The sequence below is a fragment of the Pelobates fuscus genome, chromosome 9, assembly GCF_036172605.1.
Source record: "Pelobates fuscus isolate aPelFus1 chromosome 9, aPelFus1.pri, whole genome shotgun sequence".
Classification (NCBI taxonomy): domain Eukaryota; kingdom Metazoa; phylum Chordata; class Amphibia; order Anura; family Pelobatidae; genus Pelobates; species Pelobates fuscus.
Genome location: NC_086325.1, coordinates 80,135,272 through 80,157,055, shown reverse-complemented (window position 1 = coordinate 80,157,055; position 21,784 = coordinate 80,135,272). Strand labels below are relative to the sequence as shown.

General features: G+C 41.2%; 1 protein-coding gene across 2 annotated transcripts in view; it reads right to left on the bottom strand.

The window, feature by feature from the left end:
- Nucleotides 1-2,741: 2,741 nt before the first annotated feature.
- The window catches only part of SH2D1A (SH2 domain containing 1A), a 65,686-nt gene continuing 46,643 nt past the window's right edge, over nucleotides 2,742-21,784 (bottom strand). For both annotated transcript variants that reach the window (XM_063432112.1, XM_063432111.1), the window contains exons 4-5: nucleotides 9,486-9,618; nucleotides 2,742-3,299 (exon numbers count right to left, since the gene is read on the bottom strand). In XM_063432112.1, coding sequence (XP_063288182.1) covers nucleotides 3,295-3,299; nucleotides 9,486-9,618 — 138 coding nt within the window. In that variant the 3' untranslated portion in view covers nucleotides 2,742-3,294. The remainder of the gene's footprint in view (nucleotides 3,300-9,485; nucleotides 9,619-21,784) is intronic.

The window sequence follows — 21,784 nt, the reverse complement described above, 5'->3', positions numbered from 1 at the left end:
TAATTTATAAAGAGAACTAAGTGTGTAGTAAACAGTGTAACAAACATTTCTGCCAATCTTCAGGCTTCACAAAGGCCCTATTGTGGATTGAAGCATTGTCAGAACCAAAAGAAGGCTGTTGAAACTTTCAATTGTTGCACATGTGGTGTTGCATGTTTCATTATTGCTGCTACATATATTAAATAAATAAGGGGACTATGAACTTAGCACTCAGCGACTTAAATGGAGCACCGGCTTTCTCAATATTATCCAATCCCAAAACGAGATTGGCATTTGTACTTGTGACTGGAAGAAAATATTGTTATTGAATAACTTCTGCTGAAAATAATAAAGAATTTTAGGATTGCTGAATTTTGGCCGTATAGCAGTTCAACTTTAATTCTGTTAACAAAAAAGATTTAGGAAAACAAATCAGACGAACCGAATAATATTTATGTATAATTATTTAAATATTATATATTATATATTTATATTATGTATATATTTTGCAGTACATTTAGGGGTGCATTTTCCCACCATTTGGTTCACAGATCACGTGAGAAAAAGTAACTGATAGCAGGGAAAAGAAGAGGCGCAGTAAAAAATAAATCTTTATTTTACAAGTTTATTTCATATATAATATATAAATGTATTTATTTTTCTCCACAGTTGGTTATTTCTCACTGAATCTGTGAATAAAATCAACATCAATTATTTTTTGCCATTTTTAAATCTCTCTTTTTTTTTTTTCTCCAGAGATGGAATTGAGAATCCCAAATTAAAATGAACATACTCGTCCATTGCGTCAGACAGTTGAGAAATACAGGTCATACAGAGGATTGGAATTACGTACACACTTGCGTGCTTAATAAAAACAGTTGTGAAATCGGTAATTGTGGAGTATTTTTTCTGTTTGAAACCCATGTCTCTTTTCACAAATCGTTCCAATCACTCTAACTGTAACTATAGCTAAGTATATCTGAGGGATGCATGTCAAGAATCATTTTAAAAACAAACTAAAAACCAAAAAACACAAGACAATTTGAAATCAGACAACAAAACATTGTGCTTTATTCTTGTTAAATGTTCAGATCATAAGTGATTACAATTCACTCAAAATTTTTATTTAAACATGAGCTAAAATACTTATTTTGTTATATAGTCTATAAAATGTACAAGGGAGAAATGTCTGTGCTTGAAATAGTACAGTACGAGTAGGTTTTGTGGGTTATGCAGTTTAGCCACAATGACAGTACTAACCATCCTATATGTTGAATGGAAATGTTGAATAGTGGTGGCTACTCTATTTCTGGCTCAGAGCAGCAGTTGAGAGACAAGAGAGGTCCGTCCAAAATCTTTTTCTGATGCCATAAAGTCAGGGGCATGCGTACAGCTGCAATCATGTTTGCAAATAACTGTAAATAACTGCCGTTATAAGTTATAACAGTGATGCAAAGCTGCAATTGTGCTTAAATTGATCATTGATCGCTAACTCTGCTATTTAGAACATCGAACAACATTTCGATGTTTTTGTTTTTTTGAAGGTTTACACTGTTCCAGCTTTCAGCAAAAACACCAGCAGGCACAATTATTTCCAAGTCAATTCAGAAATTGTTGGGAAACTACTTCCTTTGCAATTCCTGAATGAATCTACCCCAATATGGGGATAATATTTATGAACTCAGCAGTAATTTGTACTAATTCAGGCACAAGTTACGCTCAGTTTAAATGTAGGTTGTTGTTTTTTTTGTTGTTTTTTTCCTAATTAAAATCTTTCAGAGTTTAGGAAATTTACATCAATCAACCTGATTTTTTAGGCATATTAGGCAGCAACGTTGTCCTTCAATTAAAGTGGCACCGCAGTGGTACTGGCCTATTTTTTATGCAATTTATAGATAATGCATTTGAAGATATGCAAACATCCAATACCGAACTATTAAAAGATGAAAACACATTCACATTTTAAATTTCTGTATTAACAAGAAATCCCAAGAAAACTTAACTTTGATCTCTGCCCTTACTAATTTGTAGCTTGACCAATCAGGAGCCTCCCATTCTGTTCTATGGAGTCTAAACGGTTAAAAAAATGTCTATTCCAGCACTCCCAGGGTTAAGGTGCAGATCAGGTACTAGCTGTATAACTTTTTTTGCAGATTATAGATGTGTCAATCCCTAGCCTACACATGAGATAATTCACACCTATACATCTGTCAAACTGACTGTTTATGTTCACACTGTGTGGGAGTGTGGCTAAAAGATATGAAAGTTTAGTGCACAGCTTCAGTTCTGCTCAGAACGGGGTTTACGAGACCACTTCTGAAAAGCTTCTAACAGAGTGAAAACCCTAAGAAAACATTCCTGTGATTCCTGATGTCATGTACCACTGTACAGAGAGGGCATGTTAGGCCAAATGGTAATACTGAAAAGGTGTCTACTTTTCAGTATGACTATTGGACAGAAAAGTAGACACCTAACAAAACTATATCCACAAAGATATTTGTAAATGAAAATTAAATTGTCAAAAATAAGTGCGATCTTATTGTTGCACTCATCTCGTCCAGACGTGTTTGGTGCAATGTGCAGATTAAATTAAATGAGTTCTGTGTTATTTGATCAATATTATTACTATTACATGAAATTATCTTAGGTTTTTCAGATCACCCTTCGGTCTCACTTCCAACCTTTGCAAAAAATACAGAAACTCAAAGTGAATATTTAATTTTTAATTTTTAGTCTGTTTTGTATATTGCATACGTTTTATCAAACACATTATCTCTATAATTGGTTAGCTCCAACCTAAAAGTCCTTTTAAAAGTCCCTTTAAAAGTCATATATATATATATATACACAAAACTAGCTTTTCTGCTGCTGTTAAGGTACAGTTTTGATGAGCCTTAAGCATCCTCAGCCACAGTCAGCCAATGGATTCTTAAAGATCATGAACTTTCTTGTTAAATAGCAACTAAAGAGCTAGTTATGGGAAAGCCTGTTCGGTTTTCTTACAGCTATGGATGATGTAGTACAGACAGATAACAGAGCAGCAAATAATTCACAGTAATATTTAACATTTTAAAGAAAGCTCTGAAATATTTACAAAGCAGAAACATGTTGTGCCAATTGTCATATAGGAGAAATGTAAGTTCACAACTGATCTTACTCATAAATACACTAAAAATTATATAATCTGTTTTAACTTTAAAACTTGTGTTATTAGATTTTCATGCAGAATAACGTTTTCATGGAAATTTGGGGAAAGAGAAGAACTTCAATGAACATCTTCTTTGATTAATCAAGATATTAATTCTTGCCAGTCAGTTATCCTATGATAAAAAGAACAATTTCAGAATCTGTTTATCAGATGTTTAATGTTCACACACATACAGTGTAATATCCCAGGACACAGTATATTTCAGTCACGGCATTCTCCAAATAGTACATCAATAAAAATGATACCACAAAAAGGAAGTAGCAAATGCATAACTTTATTGTTTAACAAAATAACACATATACACTAGCCAGGGATAGGCAACCTTCGGAACTTTAGATGTTGTGGACTACATCCCCCAATACTGTTCTTACACCCATAATGCTGGCAAAGCATCATGGGAGGTGTAGTCCAAAATATCTAGAGTGCCAAAGATTGCCTATGCCTGTGCTAGTGTATCGCATAAGGTGGTGCCACTTTGCTGTCTTGATCCATTTTGGTCAATTCACTAAAGAGTGAGTTGTGTTTGACAATAAACGTTTAATTGTTAGACTGAAAAAAACTCAAAACAATCCACTGATTAGTAACTAGACTCCTTAGCAATTTCCTGAACTAAGCAACTATTACCGTATATATTCGAGTATAAGCCGACCCGGGTATAAGCCGAGGCACCTAATTTTACTACAAAAAACTGGGAAAACGTATTGACTCGAGTATAAGACTAGGGTGGGAAATGCAGCAGCTACTGGTAAATTTCAAAAATAAAAATAGATACCAATAAAATTACATTAATTGAGGCATCAGTAGGTTAAATGTTTTTGAATATTTATTTACAGTGTGTGTATATAATGAACACAGTGTGTGTGTGTGTGTGTGTGTGTGTGTGTTTGTGTAGTGTGTGTGTGTGTATATAATGAATGCAGAGTGTGTGTGTTTGTGTAGTTTGTGTATATAATGCAGAGTGTGTGTGTATATAATGAATGCAGAATGTGTGTGTTTGTGTGAATGCAGTGTGTGTATGTAATGAATGCAGTGTGTGTGTATATAAAGCAGAGTGTGTTGGCAAAGGCTATGTAAACTATTCTAAATATTATAACAAAGAACCTAGTGAACTTGGCAGTGCAGCAATGAAAAGGAGAACTGAGAAAACTGACGTGAATTTAACTGAACAACAGATAAATGGAAACTTAGTAGAATAGTATCAACAGAGACTCAACACCCAGTGTAGGGTCAGAAGACCTTCCACTGGAGTTTGTTCGGTTGCAGGGTATCAGGGCATAACCCTATAGAATAGATATGAAAAAGAGAAAGAGACTGGATAGGGATAGAAGAAAAACTCCTCCCCCTACAAGTCCCTATACCCCAAAGAGACGCTAGTTCATAGTATAATGGCAAAAGTGTGCCTGTATAGAACTAACAAGAAATATATGAAAAAATAACAAATTTTTATTAATCCCACTTAGGGAAAACAAATAGAAAATCAATACTCAGTAGTGTATCACAATAGATATAGGTGTATCAAAACGGTGATAAAGAAATAAAATAAAATTAAGTATTAACAGTAGTTAGTCTAGAGTTTGCTGTGCAGGCTCTGCACTTATTTTACTGGTGTAAACCAGTGGCTGGGAGTAGGTTTCTAGGGTAATTAGTAGAATAGTAATAATAATAGTGGGAAATATTGCTTGGTTTCTTTATTTTACAGTAAAGGGGATAAACAAACTGTGCATAATAATAATAGTTATAGTGCAGCTATCTCTCTGTATATTGTATTTTAAAACAAGTGGGGAAAAAACAAAACAGTAATTTGCATTTACCAAGACAATTCAATAAGGTTTTAAATAATACAAAAGTACAGAAACAAACGAGGTGTCATAATTGTGACATCTGAGTGATATGTCAATCCCTGGTGGTCCGGTGGCATGGGCTGTGCAGTGGGGGACCGCAGCAGCTCTTAATTACCTTCCCAGCAGCTCCCTTCAGCTCCCAGCAGCTGCCTTCAGCTCCCCTGTGTAAATCTCGAGGCCGCGGGACCCCCCCTACCCCCCTCCCGATCCGCCGTGCTTGTTATGAGCCGGCGGTCCTGGTCTGAATGAAAGTTGCCATAATAAAGACCCTCACACGAGTATAAGCCGAGGGGGGCTTTTTCAGCATAAAAAAAATGCTGAAAAACTCGGCTTATACTGGAGTATATACGGTATGTCAGCAATGTTTGCTTAATATTTCCCAGTATGTTTGTTTGTTTTTTGTCTTGCCTGAAGTGCTCCACCAACTTGCTGGTTCTCCCAGTTTTGTATCTGCTCCATCTCCCCAGAATAAGGGAAAACATTTGAAAATGTTAGCATGAAGGACGCAAAATCCGTCAGGTTTTATTTATTTAGTCAAGATCCACAATGAGCTTGCAACAGACAAAACATAACTTTTTCTTTTTAATTTTGCAAATCAATGCAACAGTAAATTTAGCACTGTGACAAACTGAGCCTTGTCACGTGTTCTTGGAGGGGCCTGCTTAGCCACGAATGCCCTAGAACTATTTTCGGCATGAAAACTTTGAGGTTCCCGATCGGTCCCCCAGCGGCACTTAGCCGCGATTCTATGAAACTGTTTTTGTCAGGAAGACTTCACGGTTGCCGGTCGGTCCCCAGTGGCACTTAGTCACGATTCTGTGGAACTGTTTTGGGCATGAGACCATGCGTGCGGTCGGCCAAAACTTTGACTTCCAGGAAATTCCTGAATCCTTGAACTGATCTGGGTGATTTTTGGATATGTTGGTCACCCAGATCAGGGCTATCTGGGATAGGGGATGCAATTTGTGGGGAGTTTGTGTGTTTTAAGGCATTTTGGGGGGTTTGTATAAATGTGTGTTTTTTGTGTTTGGAGATAATTGAGTTTAGTATAGTGCTGGACTCAGTTATCTGCCAGGCATAGGGGAGTGATTTACCTATTTTGTATAGGAGTGTCCTGTACCTGAGAGCCAATTTGATTGTGTATTTGTTTCTACTCTGGTTTACTCTCAGGTCCAGGGGGGAGTGCCCCTTGCATGGGGACTGTCATAAATGGCCAGTTGTGGTTACCATTAAACAAAATTCATTTAACCCTTCATGAAGTCCAGGCTCATGTTTGGGGGATTGAATAGCTATATTCACACTCTGGGGATTTCTATAATCACTATACTCCCTTGGATCACAACACTTGCTCTTATAAGAGCAGCCTGATTCTCTCTCTGGACTAAGAGAGGTCTACCCACTGGAAGCTGGATCCTGGTCTTGGGTACAGGGTGGGTGGAGGACAGCGAGACCCCAACCAAGCTGCAGCAGTTTGTGGAGTTTACGGTGGTTATTGTGTTCCAAGTACTAGGAAGCAGCGATTAATGGAGGTAACCGGTCGGGGTGCCAGGTGGTCCGTCTCAGGCATCAATTATCTTTGACTTTCCTTCAGCACCAAATACAGCCAACTCATATCATAAAAGAATGGACATGAGTAGACCTTTAATGGCTAGCACTGAATTTGATGATGCCAAGACAGTAACTTTCCTACCAGGGCTAATTTGAGTTCTTCTGCATGGCAGATGGGGATTTAACACCTTAAGGACTACAAGTTGTGATCAAAACAAAACGTAAACAAAACCTTGAATTTGCGCTATATGTCTGTTCAGGCATAACTCACCTCTTTCTTATTATGTGCACCCACACTTATCATATATAATTTTGTTCAAGAGAAACAGGGCTTTCATGTCACATAAAATATTTGTATATTAACATAATTTAAATGAATAAAATATAAAAAAAAAGATTTTTGTTTCAGTTCTGCATGGCATTTTAACTGTGAATGTCAGAATACTGTTAGCTGTTACTGCAATAAAGTACACATATTTGTATTCAGCGATGTCTCACGGGTAAAACAGTACCCCCAATATACAGGTGTTATGGTGTTACAGGGTCAAATATAGCACATTACATGGTTCAGTTTATACACATTGAAACTGGTCAGACTGGTTGTGTTGCCTTTGAGACCGTATGGTAGCCCAGGAGGAAAATTACGCCAATTTGCAAAAGTAGACAACCCAAGGTATTACAAATGGGGTATGTACAGTCTTTTCTAGTAGCCACTTAATCACAAATACTGGCCAAAGTTAGCCTTTATATTTGTTTGTGTGTGAAAAATGCAAAAACCCAAATTGAACTCTAATATTGGCCAGTGTCTGTGACTAAGTGGCTACTAGAAAAGACTGGACATACCCCATTTGTAACACCTTGGGTGGTCTACTTTTGCAAATGGTATGCCATCATGGGGGTAATTTTCATTCCTGGGCTACCATACGGTCTCAAAGGCAACACAACCAGTCTGACAAATTTCAATGTGAAAAAAAGGAAATTCAAGCCTTATATTTGACTCAGTAACTTTTGAAAACACCATAAAACCTGTACATGGGGGGTACTGTTATACTCGGGAGACTTCGCCGAACACAAATATTAGTGTTTCAAAATAGTAAAATGTATCACAACAATTATATCATCAGTGAAAGTACCATTTGTGTGTGAAAAATGCAAAAAACTGCATTTTTACTGATGATATCATCGTTGTGAAATGTTTTACTGTTTCTAAACGCAAAAATATTTTTGTACAGCGAAATCTATATGATCTATATGATCAAAATATATATGATCTAAGTACTTTTTATTTAATTTAAAAACTGTTTAATAACTTTTACTAACTTTTTCAGGCATGAGGGTGGCAGCCTGAGAGCTCAGGCAGTCCCCCTGCAGGCACTGCATAAGCCAGCTATTCCGGCCATGTGTTTGCGAGGACTCCACAAGGCAGACCCCAGGATCGTAACCGCCGACCCCCGGATGGCGGGGACACGAGAAAGTACAAATGACGGCGGAGACGTTCTATGCCGCTAGCCGGCATTTAGGTCCACCTAAAAAGGACGGCATAGAACGCCCACCATCCTTAAGGGGATAAAAAAAAATTAAAACAAAGTGTTTTCTCCTTCCAAAAAAACTAAACAACTTAGGTAAAAACACCTGACATTTTGCCCCTTCTTCCTACCTCTTTTGTGTGGGGTTAGAGGTAAGAGATAAAATCAGGTTGAGACTTTCTTCAAAAGGGAGAATAGGGACCAAGTGGCCCATAAAGCACAGTTTGCTTTTAGGAGAATCTGCAGGACAAGAGGGCACCAATTTGGCCAGGTCAGCAAAATGTCTGCTTTGGGGTGATATAGGTTACTATGTAACTTTTGATTGTGTGTTTAGTTGAACAGGGCTTGCTTCCACTCTTATCGCTATTAATTTTTGTATGTCAGTTAGATCTTGTCAAATATCTCCTTTCTTTATTTTAAAGCACTGCAGAATATGTTGGTGCTATATAAATGCTAGTAATAGTAATAAATAATAATAATGAGCCTGTAGGAAAACCAAAAATATAGATATAAATTGAATAGAAATGTACTACATAGGCACTGAGATGAAAATGATAACATGGGTTCTGGCATTCTAAATATATAGTTTAATAAAATAAAAACTGTAGCTGCATGTATAAGCCAGTGGAGCATCCTTTGATTTCCAATAGAGGGCAGCATTTATCTAGTCATCAACATTACATTAGCTCATATGCTACTTTTCAGCTAATGTTCCATTTATGGTATTTAGTAATTTGGATTCTTCATATTAATTGTGTAATAATTGTACTTCATATTTTTATTACATTTCAATTTCCATTGTATGTTGTTTCATTTGGTTTAATTTTGTATTTTTCCTGTACAGTATTCATTTTATATTATGGTAAATAGCATAGATGCATAATTGTGAATTATTTATAACATCTTAACCAATGTCCCAGAGTTTAGAGATTTCATTCAGGTAATGTATGTTCAATATGTACAATATTACAAGTTAAAAAACAAGGTGCAAGAGAGTACTGAGAACGGACAACAGCTCAAATGGCCTGCCCTTCGGTGGGTCCCTGCTCAGGTCTCAAGCTGGTTTTAGCTCATATTGTGCGATTACAAAAAGAACTAGGATGTGGATATCAGACTGAACCCACCAAAAAGGGTGGTCCAGATCTGAATGCAGGCCGCCTCTCTTTACATGAGAGAAACAGAAACCCCAGACAATTGTTTCATCCTTGTTAGACCTGGTCAGTGAGGAATAGCTGATACCCCTATAGGCACCGTGTTCAAGGGTTCATGTCTGTATTACCCTTTAACTTGGAGAAAGCAAAACAACAAAGTTCAAGCTAACTCATAAACTCTGAGCAGTCCACCCTGTAGATAATCTACAACAAACCTCAGGGTTTGCATTACCTTGTGATATGTTTGGTGTATTCCTTTCTACTGGGTACTGGAGGGGAGTGGCAATCCCCTGATCTGGTTTTTGATATGCAGAAATCAGATTCTGTACTTTTCTGAACATTCTTCGTGGTACACCTGGGGCAGCCTGTAAAATACACCGATTTAAATTAACACTGTAATTAACTATCATTTGTACTCTATCATTTTATCTTTTTAAAGCATCTCCTGTACATTGTCCTGATTAGGTTTCAAGCTCATTTTTAAAATCAAATTGTTATACATTTACAGGGTTATTTACTCAAGCGAGAATTACTATGAATTCAAAGTAAATTTCAAATTTAAAGCCAACATAGATGGACTGGAAACATAATTAATATGGAGAGGTTTTCAAATTCAGCTATTTTGGCCTAAATTTTGAAATTCACTTTGAATTCCCAGCAATTTTTACTTTAGTAAATAATCCTGTTAGTAAAATTTTTCAAGCACATGTGTATTTAAAAACACTACATACAATAAATATAGATAAGGTTACTAGTACAGCTAATACTCCTGCAAATTATAAATGGACTAATTAAAATATATGTTAGTGGAGGTTACACTCCTGCAAATGATGAAACACCAGAAATGGGATTACATAGATTATTTGTTAGCCTCTTTGTGGTTTTTCATTTTGTTCACCAGTGGAGGGATCACATAGATCACTTTTGTTTTTGGTTTAACGAAATACATTTTTATTGATACAGTTTTTTGGAAAACAGAATTTTCAACACATGGTCCTAAAGCTTAGTTTAAAATCGGGTTTGGTGGTCAGGGCCTTGTAGCCACCGGAAGCTGGAATCACAATGTCCTTTCTGGTTGGTAGGTTATTTTAATAGTGCTAGATGGTTCACAGAATTCTCAGAAGGCATCTGGTACTATTGGTATTAGGGTTAGGGGACTTAGGTATTCCTTGGCCCTGTGATCTTTGAGCTAGGGTCTTGAGGAACATATTAAACTTCAACCTACATTTTAAAACTTTAACCTACAACCCCATGAATGAAGAGGTAGAGGTAATTCATCAAGTTCCTTCTTGACATTGATTACTAACCACCCACCCACCACATATGATATAGAGAAAAGGGTGTTAAACTTGGAACCCCATAAAAAAAAAAATATTCAATAAATGGTGACTTATTTTGGCACTTCTTTGTTGTCAACTAGAACACTGACGTCATCGTTGGGAAATTCCTAGTAATATTAGTCACTATGCAGCTATCACTCTATTGTCAATCAGAAACTCTTTTTGCCCTGCTCGTATTCTTCTTTTTTTTTTATAATCTATTTGTCTTAATAAAAAAAAAAAATACTCTTACTCTTACCATCACCACCACACTATCACATGTTGGGAAAAAAAAGTTGTTTGTGTTTTTTTTTTTATTATTGTGTATGCCTTATACATTTGCTGTTAGGAAATCTAAATTGTACATGGATAAGCTGCCAGCTAATGGATCTACTGTTGCATCTTCATGAACAACAATTAAAAGGCAACTTGTGCATCAGTAGTTGTAGCCTGAAAACGAACGTCTACATTGGGAAACGTGTGTTTAACATTATTGAGGTAACACCAAGTGACACTTAAAAAACTAGGGTTTTGAGACTTACAAGAGTGCACACATCATATGACAGATCTTTAATGCATACTGTTATAACTATGTTTTCAGTGAAAACAATAAATAGGCACAGGAAAATGAAAATCATAAGTGTTTCATTTAGTAGACATCACACTTATTCTGATAATATAATAATATCACTTATTAGGTAGGACAATACTTCATCTATCAATGCACCACTTAAAATTACACTAAAATATAAAATGATTATTAGTATGCAATTTTACAGGTTAGATCATAGTTGCTTTGTGTATACAGGCAATCCAGTAATATTTTATATTTTTATTTGTATTAACTTCCCTCCTCTATTCCTCTTCTGGTTACTCTTTTGCCTCAGTTTTACTTTCCCCTCCACACCTTTGAGGCTTAACCCAGTATTCTGTACAAATCATGGACGGCTGTGGTTTCTGCGTGCCTTTTGTTTGACTCACATAGTTCCTGTGTACCTTATCTTTGACCCAGATATTTACCATTTCCTCATTTTCTCTATGTCATTTTTTTTTTGCTTTTTGCAGCTATCTTGTATTGTACCTTTACAATGTTTCTTTTATTTGCACCCAGCAACCATTTCATTCCCCCTTCCTCAAATGCTATTTTATTTCACCCTGTGCCCATTATGTGTACCTTTTCCCTGTGTGCCATTATTTAGTTTCTTCTGTCCGTTTCGTACTCCCCCACCTTTTTGTATTGTGCATATAATGTCATCTGTTTCTATGTTGTGGCTCTCCTGAACTCCTGTGTTCATTAGTGTGGTTTTTCCCTGCTTCCTCTGGAACCTCTTTCTCTTTTAATCTAATCAAAGATATTTCCTGAAACAGCTACCTCCTTCTGTCCTTCAGCCAGGATGTTTTCACAGTTGATACTGGTGTTTCACATTAATTTGTGATTTCATTAAGACACGGAGGCTCCTATTATGCTGCAATCTTTCTTTATTTTCCCTCAACAGCAAATAATTTTTTTTTCAAAACATAACCAATAGTAGCAGTAAACAGTCTGAGATGAGTATCTTCTTAGCAACAGGAACAGCCAATCGGATTCCGCTCTCCAGCATAATATTCTCTGTCAACCAATCTAATTCCTCTTTCTTTGCTGCTCCCTCAGTTAAGTAACATCAGGTTCCATGGTTTCTTAACTGTGGGATTGTTTTTTACATGTTATATTACTGTGATTTTCAGTTTTCAGTGTTATTTAATACTATTAATATTATCTGAGTTTAGTTAACTATTAGTGGGAATATTATTTCCTATTTAATTATTTGTTAACATATCTGCCTGTTTTAACAGTTTATTTATATATACTTCGTACTATTATATTTGATTTTTTTGTTCCATTCTTGTTTCCTTTGACCCCCTGAGACCAGTACGATTAACTGAGCTCAGGGGCGTCTGCAGGAACCACTGATACCTGTCACTTTGCGCCTTCTTCCTACCCGTTATCCGTCCGACCGCCATCTTGCTGAGGTCGAGCACGTGCGCTTTCCTCAGTGCACCAATTCGCCTGATTTTTCTTACGCTTAGATACCCTCATTCGGGTGTTTGACGCAAACGCACTTGGAACCTTGCCTTCATTTTCACGAACCACTCATTCGGCAGTTTAGTTGGATAATTCTGCGAACGCATTGGTAACCCTAGAAAGGTGTTCGTCTACACGAACGCTTCTGCTAACTTCCCTTTCGGGACTTTTACCGCTTGCGGCGGCCATTTTATTGCCTTTCCTGCGTCCTGAAGCTAGCACTGCCCCCCACAGACCGGAACTCGGAGTTGGGGGTTAGTGCTAGTGGTGGCCGGACGGCTCTCTGTTTCTTCTGTATCATTGATTATCTGTGAGTAATAATAATAATAATAATATTAATAATAATATTCATAAAATTTGCTCTATACTTAGATTCCCTCCTTTGGGTTACTCAACCCTCCTCCACAGGTTTTATTCCCCACAGGTTTTGTTCTCTTATTACTAAGAAATAATCCTGTCAGTCAGTAGCATAATTATTATGCCTTCTGACAAAGATGCTCCCACACCCTCTGGGTCTAATAACCCCAACCAAGGTGGTTTTAAGGCACCTTCAGGTGTGTCTGATAATGGAGCGGGTTCCCCCGCTGAGCTTGATACCTCTGCTGATATGCAGACCCTGATAGATAACACTATGTCACAAGCTATGACTAAAGCCCTTATGTCGGCCATGGGACTAATGTCTGACTCGATATCACAGACATTTGCACATGCCCTGATTCAGGCAGAAAAATCAGCTTGTAACGGATCGCCTGGCACCCCGACTGGGTACCTCCGTTAAAGGATGCTCCTAGCGTTTCCTGAGGACTCCAAGCACTCTGGCAGACACCACAATCACCAAACCGAAGAAGCATAAAAAGGCTGTAGACAGTTGAATAGGAACCATACGTATAGGTTTTCAATCCTAGCAGTCAAACTGGAACAGCATACAATAAATCCTCCCCCAATAATGAGACGACACTTCACTTTGAGGGTTAAACAGGAACTCTGGTGCTGGCACACCCAGCCTGGTTTTTATTGCAGTTGTTACAAATACAGGTCCGCCCACAGGGAGGTATAAAACAACCATTCACACATCAGTTGCATCCCACATGTTCCCTCCCCTTATCCTGAGAGGAAACTCAATTATACATACAGTTAAAACATACTTTCTACCCATCTTGACGACTTCGACAACTTCAGTAACTTCTGCACTTCGGCAACTTCGACAGCGTCGACAGCTTCGACTGCTTCGACTGCTTCGACTGTGTCCAAAGTGCCATATAAAAAGTACCAATCTTTCCCCCAAAGTATTTAAAGGGCTAGGAACAGTATTATACAATCCATTATGCCCAAATACAGTTCTTAAAGGGTCAGCACAGTATAATAGCAGTCCATAAGCCCCAACTCAGTCCCTTAAAGGGCAATATCTCCCAGGGGCCATACTCACTGGGCAGGAGGTGAGCAAGCAGTCCCCTCCAGGAAACTGGGGCAGACTCTGGTGCAGGGTCCAGTCCGCTACACAGCTCAACCGACTCTTGCCCAGGTTTTGCCTGTCACGACCCCTTTGCAACCTCAGGCTGGCCGCAAGGCCTTGGCAAAGGTAAAACATTCCTCAATGTCACAGATGGACAGCCATACACCTGTCACAGATAGCGCGACTACTATGCCACCGCGCAAAAGAGCCACTAGCCGGGCAAAATTGGCTAGATTATGGAAAAGAGCAAAAGCCCAAGTAGATTCTGAGTCGGATCTCAGCGATATTGAGGAGGAGGCTTATATGGATTCGGAAGATCCATCGGATCCCGAATCAGATAGCCCGGTCGAGGAACACGACCCATCTCGAGACTGTAATCCGCTTCAGTCAGATATACATATTGTGGAGCATAAGGCCCAAGGGGACACGGATAAGATTTTGGACCACCATGGGGAACCCCTATTTGACCCTGATTTACTACGCCACCAACAGTCGGCGGAGTGGTCCACATGTGGCCAAGTATATAGCGTCAAGAGTACGCAAGCCTTTAGATAAGGCAACACGGAATAAACTACGGGCAGAATGCCCACGCCCCACGGTCCCAGATGATGCTTGCAGAACACCTGCAGTTGACCCAAAAATTACCCAGTTCTTGGGAAAGACAGGCTGGAAGCCTAATAAAGGCTTAGACTTTTCCCTACGCAACTGCCAGGATAAAGTCTTAGACATCTTGGGCCCAGCAACCAAGATATTTGAAGTGGTCCAAGACGACCAAGAGCTAGATCGTGCCGCTATAAATGGATGGATCCAACGGGTTATCTGCTTGATTGGCAATGCCAACACGGCGATGGCCACAGAGTGCCGCAAGGCAATATTATTAAAAATAGAACCAAAGCTGGTTAATATGGCTCTGAATGAGCCGGGCGCTCAAGGAGTTAGGCTCCTTCGTACACACATTTACTGCCCTAGACAAAGCGCAATCAAACATGTGCAAGGTGTTTCACCCCAAGGTTTATGGTGGGGCCGGAAGAGCAAGGAGTTCATTTAGACAGAACCGAGGCTCCTATACAGGATGAGCTAGTTTCACAGAACACCGCAACGCTCATAAATCATAAAGTCATGATTTTATTAACGACACGGAGGCGAGTATTATCCCTCCCGCCCATCCCGTGGAAGGATGGAATATGGGTACGTTGATTTCACGGTAAGTCCTAGTAGTCATGGAATTTCTACAGGTTACGCTTGTCAATACTTCACTTAACCACTATGGCTTAGGAGAATTAAAATGGTATTATGACAATTATGATTTATGCGTACACCCAGTTTGGTACTAGGAAATTACCATATTTCTCCTTGTCTTACAGCCTAACCTACTTCAGATCGTTGGGGATACCCTTGTTACACGGTCCCTTTTTTTGGTTGGATGATTATAATGCTTCGGGATCACAAATAAAGAGGAATTAGATTGGTTGACAGAGCCTATTATGCTGGAGAGAGGAATCCGATTGGCTTTTCCTGTTGCTAAGAAGATACTTATCTCAGACTGTTTACTGTTACTACTGGTTATGTTTTGAAAAAAAAATTATTTGCTGCTGAGGGAAAATAAAGAAAGAGTGCCTCCGTGCCGTCAATAAAATCATGACTTTACGTCATGTTTTTTTTTTTTTTTAATTCTTTATTTTTGCGTGCAACAAGGGTCAGACGGCTCGCAGAGCCTCAAGTTACATATCAACAGATAGCAAAGAAAGAGACAAAAAAAAAGGAAATTAAAACTTCGGCTTGTGAGACTTATGCACATTTTTGTTGGTTTATGAGTCAAAGGAACGTACACAGGTGTCTCTCTATTTCAGGTTAACAATCGGTGGACTACTTAGGAAAAACTAACTGTAATGGGTTAGCAACTCAATAAATTCGATTTACTAATCTAGCATTTCTCCTGCTCATTAGGTGTGGGTGTACCATAAGATGGCCACAAAATTGTGGTCCCAGTAGCAGGTACACCTAGGTACTAAGATTACACCTCCAGACTTCTAGATTTGCTAGGTTCGTTTGTCGGTGTCAGGGGAGGTGGGGGGGGGAAGGGGGGTAAGCGCCCCTGTAGGGGTCGTGGCATGAAAAATTAGTAAAGGGTGGTATTGCTCTAGTGGGGGGGGGGGGGTAAGGTGGCAAATCACAACAGGGTAACTGACAGTCCACAAATATGTGATGTAGTGAATCCACTACAGCAGGAACAGTCCTCAGGTCTCCGTTGCGGCCGAGGTTGTGGGTTCTTTCCCTTTTGGGTGGAATGGCGCTATGGTCTTCGGATTCCAGCGTTGGGTTGGCGGCAAGGTGGTTTGGGTGCCAGGTAACTGCAGCAAGTCCTCCGATATGGAGAGTTTAGTGAGGAGTGCAGGTGCCTCAGAGATGTCTGAGATGGAGTGTATCACTTCTCCGTGCTTGACTCGCAGCGTACGCGGGGACCTCCAGGTATATTCCACATTGTGGCTACGGAGCAGTGCCGTGAGGGGTTGCATCGTTTTGCGCCAGTGAAGTGTCTCCCCGGTGAGGTCCGAGAAGAACGAGAGGGTCATGTTTTCGAAGGTAAGTGGGGTAATCCCCTTTAGTGCAGCTTGTACCAGAGCTTTGTCGGACCCAGAGCGGAAACGGACAATCAGGTCTCTAGAGGCCTTTTCTGGTGCTCGGTTGGGTTTCGGGATTCTGAAGCACCCCTCGAGTGTGATGTTCCTCGCCTGTTTGGGCTCGAGGAGGTGAGCCATGAGCCTCCGAAGGAGGTGTGGGAGCTCAGATGTGGGTACATTCTCCGGGATTCCCCGGATTTTCAGATGGTTGCGGCGCCTTGAATCCTCTAATGCGGCAAATCGGAGTTCTGTTGCCGTTCGATGCTTGGTAAGTGCCTGCACTTCTAATTGAAGTCGGGCCACCGTTTGGGTCAGTTGTTCCGTGTTGGACTCCACCACGCCTATGCGGCCTACCAGGCCTGTAATGTCCGTGCGGAGTAAGGCCACATCCGCCTGTATAGTTTTCTGCAAGGCCCCCAACATGGTCTCCAGCATGGAGGCCGTCACCGGGTCATTGGTTGTTGACCTCTGTGGGATTGACCTCGGCTGAATTAGCCCCTCTCCCTCTTCATCTGGGGATAGCTCCTCGGAGTCATAAAAATCCCCCATGGCGGCGGCCATCTTGGGACCATGCGTTCCGTAAGCTTGGCGGAACAAATCGCCTATGCTGGCGCCCGGTTTGGGTTTTTCGGGCTTCAGTTTCTTGGACTTCCTGCCCATGGTCGTTAGGGGTGTTTTGGTTGCCGTTTTGCGGTCGTAGTGGCCGATTATCGCCGGGTTTCAGGTGTTTTACCCCGGAGCTCGTCGCTCGTGCGGCCGTTCAGCTCAACAGCTTGGCTCCGCCCCCGACTTTACGTCATGTTAATAGTAAAATCTGTGAATTTTGGGGTACACTTTTGTACATACATGTTCATGCTGATACATTGTTCAATGTGTTTAATACAAGAGAGAGTTGTAGCCATTTATACATTATTCACTTCCAATTAAAGCTTTTTGTACCAAATCTTTCACTGCTGATTGCATTTAGGCTAGCTTTACCATCTGCAGACCTATTCACTAAACTATGAACTAATGGGAATTCACAAGGAAATGCAAGTTTAAAGCTAAATTTTGCTACAAAATCTGAGCTAAACCCCCTAAAACGGAACAAAAAACAATATACTACTATCTCGAAAAAATCTGATCTGAACGAATACATCTAGTTATTTTGGCTGCAGTTGGCAGTTTGGCTGCCAACATCAGCTGCCACTGAAGGAGATATAACGACAGAAGAAAAATATCATACTCTTACTGATTTGCAAGCATGTAAACTAGTTTTGTAATAGTCGTGATAAACATAGTCAGTTTGTGAAAATGTGCTTAATGGAACACTGAAGTTGTTATGGTGCCAAGAGCGCCGATCAGCAGATCCTTCAAGCGATATCGGGCTTATGAATCTCAGTTACAAAAAGAGCAGAATGCAGCTCGAGAACGGTTTAACCCCCTAAGGTAAGAGTGTGTCCATGGGCCTACTGGCACCATAACAACTTAATTTAGATTAAGTTGTTATGGTGACAGAATGTCCCTTTAAAGTGTCATTTTTGCTAAAGTTTGTTGCAGACTTAAATACTCATATAACCAGCAAACACAATACAAATAGCCAAAATCACAGTGTCAATAATTAAGATAGCCTCTGGTGACCAAAACTGATGGGTATGATTAATAGGTATTCATTGACTACATTCTTAAAGATAATAATGGATGGGCAAGTGGATGGATGGTTGTATCGATGGATAGTACTTGCGAGGTACAAAGAGAAAATATCAATGGAACTCAATATACTAGTTTACTTTAAAAGCACACAATAGCCTCAACATTAGATACATTCATTGAAAATGGCAGAGTACTGCATGAAACTGTCAAATACAGAAACAATATAGGACGACTTCTGGAGAGAGCATCAATTTGAGGTTCAAATTTAGAGACACAAACTTTTGCATATTGTACCACAGATTATTCAATTTGCTGCACTCCCACCAAATATGTTTAAAAGTTCCTGTAGCTATACCACATCTCCAACATAGGTGACTTATTGAGGGGTACATTTTATTTAATTTTTCTGGTACTAAGTACCATCTGTTTAGGACCTTGAAATGAGTCTCTAATAGATTTAGCGAATGATTATTAATTGAAACATCTGTCAGTGAGGAACCCCAATGGCTAATATCTACATCTATATTTAAAGGGACTCTATAGTCTACATATAAAAGCAAGAAAGACAGGTCCCCCAGCCTTCCTTCTTGCTTTTATATGAACTTACATTTAATTAAAAAAAAATTCGAGGTGTTTTTATATTAAAAACTTACCTCGGTTCCAGCGCCGAGCTCCCAGCCAGGCCGCGCCCCCTTTTTCGTCAAAATGACGAAATCGCGGGGCCCAATAGGACGCTTCTCTGAGAGAAGCGTCAGGGCGATGTGGTGCGCATGCGCGGCTTCGCGCTGCACCAATCGCGTTCTTCATAGAGCGGCATTGACAGCCGCCCTATGAAGAACCTGAGCGCTTTACCGCGCATGTGCGCGGAATGCGCGTTCGCGAGCTGAGCTGTCTGACTGACAGCTCAGCTCGCTTTCTAAAACTATATCAATAAGGGGGAACCTACTGTCCCCCCCCCGGCCCCCACCCCTGAGCGGCGGGTGGGGGCCCTAAAATTATCAATAAGGGGGGGGACCTACTGTCCCCCCCCGGCCCCCACTCCTGAGCGGTGGGTGGGGGCCCTAAAATTCACAATAGGGGGGGACCTACTGCCCCCCCCCGGCCCCCACCCCTGTGCGGCGGGTGGGGGCCCTAAAATAAAAAATAAGGGGGGGACCTACTGTCCCCCCCCGGCCCCCACCCCTGAGCGGTGGGTGGGGGCCCTAAAATTCACAATAGGGAGGGGACCTACTGTCCCCCCCCGGCCCCCACCCCTGTGCGGCGGGTGGGGGCCCTAAAATTCACAATAAGGGGGGGGCTACTGCCCCCCCCGGCCCCCACCCCTGAGCGGTGGGTGGGGGCCCTAAAATTCACAATAGGGGGGGACCTACTGTCCCCCCCCGGCCCACACCCCTGTGCGGCGGGTGGGGGCCCTAAAATTCACAATAGGGGGGGGACCTACTGCCCCCCCCCCGGCCCCCACCCCTGTGCGGCGGGTGGGGGCCCTAAAATAAAAAATAAGGGGGGGACCTACTGTCCCCCCCCTGGCCCCCACCCCTGAGCGGTGGGTGGGGGCCCTAAAATTCACAATAGGGGGGGACCTACTGCCCCCCCCGGCCCCCACCCCTGAGCGGTGGGTGGGGGCCCTAAAATTATCAATGGGGGGGACCTATTGTCCCCCCCGGCCCCCACCCCTGAGCGGTGGGTGGGGGCCCTAAAATTATCAATAGGGGGGGACCTATTGTCCCTCCCTGGCCCCCACCCCTGAGCGGTGGGTGGGGGCCCTAAATACAAAGGGGGTGGGGACCCTAGTTAACCCTCTCCCCCCCCCCCCAAAAAAAAATATCTCCCTACCTACCCCCCTCACCCTAAAAATAATGAGTGGGGACCCTTTAACTAAAAACCTGTAAAGAAAAAAAATAAGATAAAAACAACTTACCATTCGATGTTTTCTTTCTTCTAAAATCTTCTTTCTTCAGCCCCAAAAAAGGCCAAATAAAAATCCATAATAACCGACGCAATAAAAAAAAAAAAAAAACCCGAGCGCAAAAAAAAGAATCCATCTTCACCCATGGAGGGCTCCGCGCAGACTGAGCTCCGCAATGCGGGGGAAGGCTTATAAAGCCTTGCCCCGCCCTGCAATTAGGCTAAGAACACTCTGATTGGTGGGTTTAAGCCAATCAGAGTGCTCTTTGTCATTTTACAAGCGTGGGAAAGTTCTTTGGAATTTTCCCACGCATGTAAAATGACACAGAGCAATGTGATTGGATGGCTTGAAATCCATCCAATCACAGTGCTCTTTGTCATTTTACAAGCGTGGGAAAGTTCTTTGGAATTTTCCCACGCTTGTAAAATGACACAGAGCACTGTGATTGGATGGATTTCAAGCCATCCAATCACATTGCTCTGTGTCATTTTACATGCGTGGGAAAATTCCAAAGAACTTTCCCACGCTTGTAAAATGACAAAGAGCACTGTGATTGGATGGCTTGAAATCCATCCAATCACAGTGCTCTGTGTCATTTTACAAGCGTGGGAAAATTCCAAAGAACTTTCCCACGCTTGTAAAATGACAAAGAGCACTGTGATTGGATGGCTTGAAATCCATCCAATCACAGTGCTCTGTGTCATTTTACAAGCGTGGGAAAATTCCAAAGAACTTTCCCACGCTTGTAAAATGACACAGAGCACTGTGATTGGATGGATTTCAAGCCATCCAATCACATTGCTCTGTGTCATTTTACAAGCGTGGGAAAATTCCAAAGAACTTTCCCACGCTTGTAAAATGACAAAGAGCACTGTGATTGGATGGCTTGAAATCCATCCAATCACAGTGCTCTGTGTCATTTTACAAGCGTGGGAAAATTCCAAAGAACTTTCCCACGCTTGTAAAATGACAAAGAGCACTCTGATTGTTCTTAGCCTAATTGCAGGGCGGGGCAAGGCTTTATAAGCCTTCCCCCGCCCTGCGGAGCTCAGTCTGCGCGGAGCCCTCCATGGGTGAAGATGGATTTTTTTTTTTTTGCGCTCGGGTTTTTTTTTTTTTTTTTTTTTTATTGCGTCGGTTATTATGGCTTTTTATTTGGCCTTTTTTGGGGCTGAAGAAAGAAGATTTTAGAAGAAAGAAAACATCGAATGGTAAGTTGTTTTTATCTTATTTTTTTTTCTTTACAGGTTTTTAGTTAAAGGGTCCCCCTCTTTATTTTTAGGGTGAGGGGGGTAGGTAGGGAGATAAGTTTTTTTTTTGGGGGGGGGGAGGGTTAACTAGGGTCCCCCCACCCACCGCTCAGGGGTGGGGGCCGGGGGGGACAATAGGTCCCCCCTTATTGATAATTTTAGGGCCCCCACCCGCCGCTCAGGGGTGGGGGCCGGGGGGGACAATAGGTCCCCCCTTATTGATAATTTTAGGGCCCCCACCCGCCGCACAGGGGTGGGGGCCGGGGGGGGCAGTATGTCCCCCCCCTT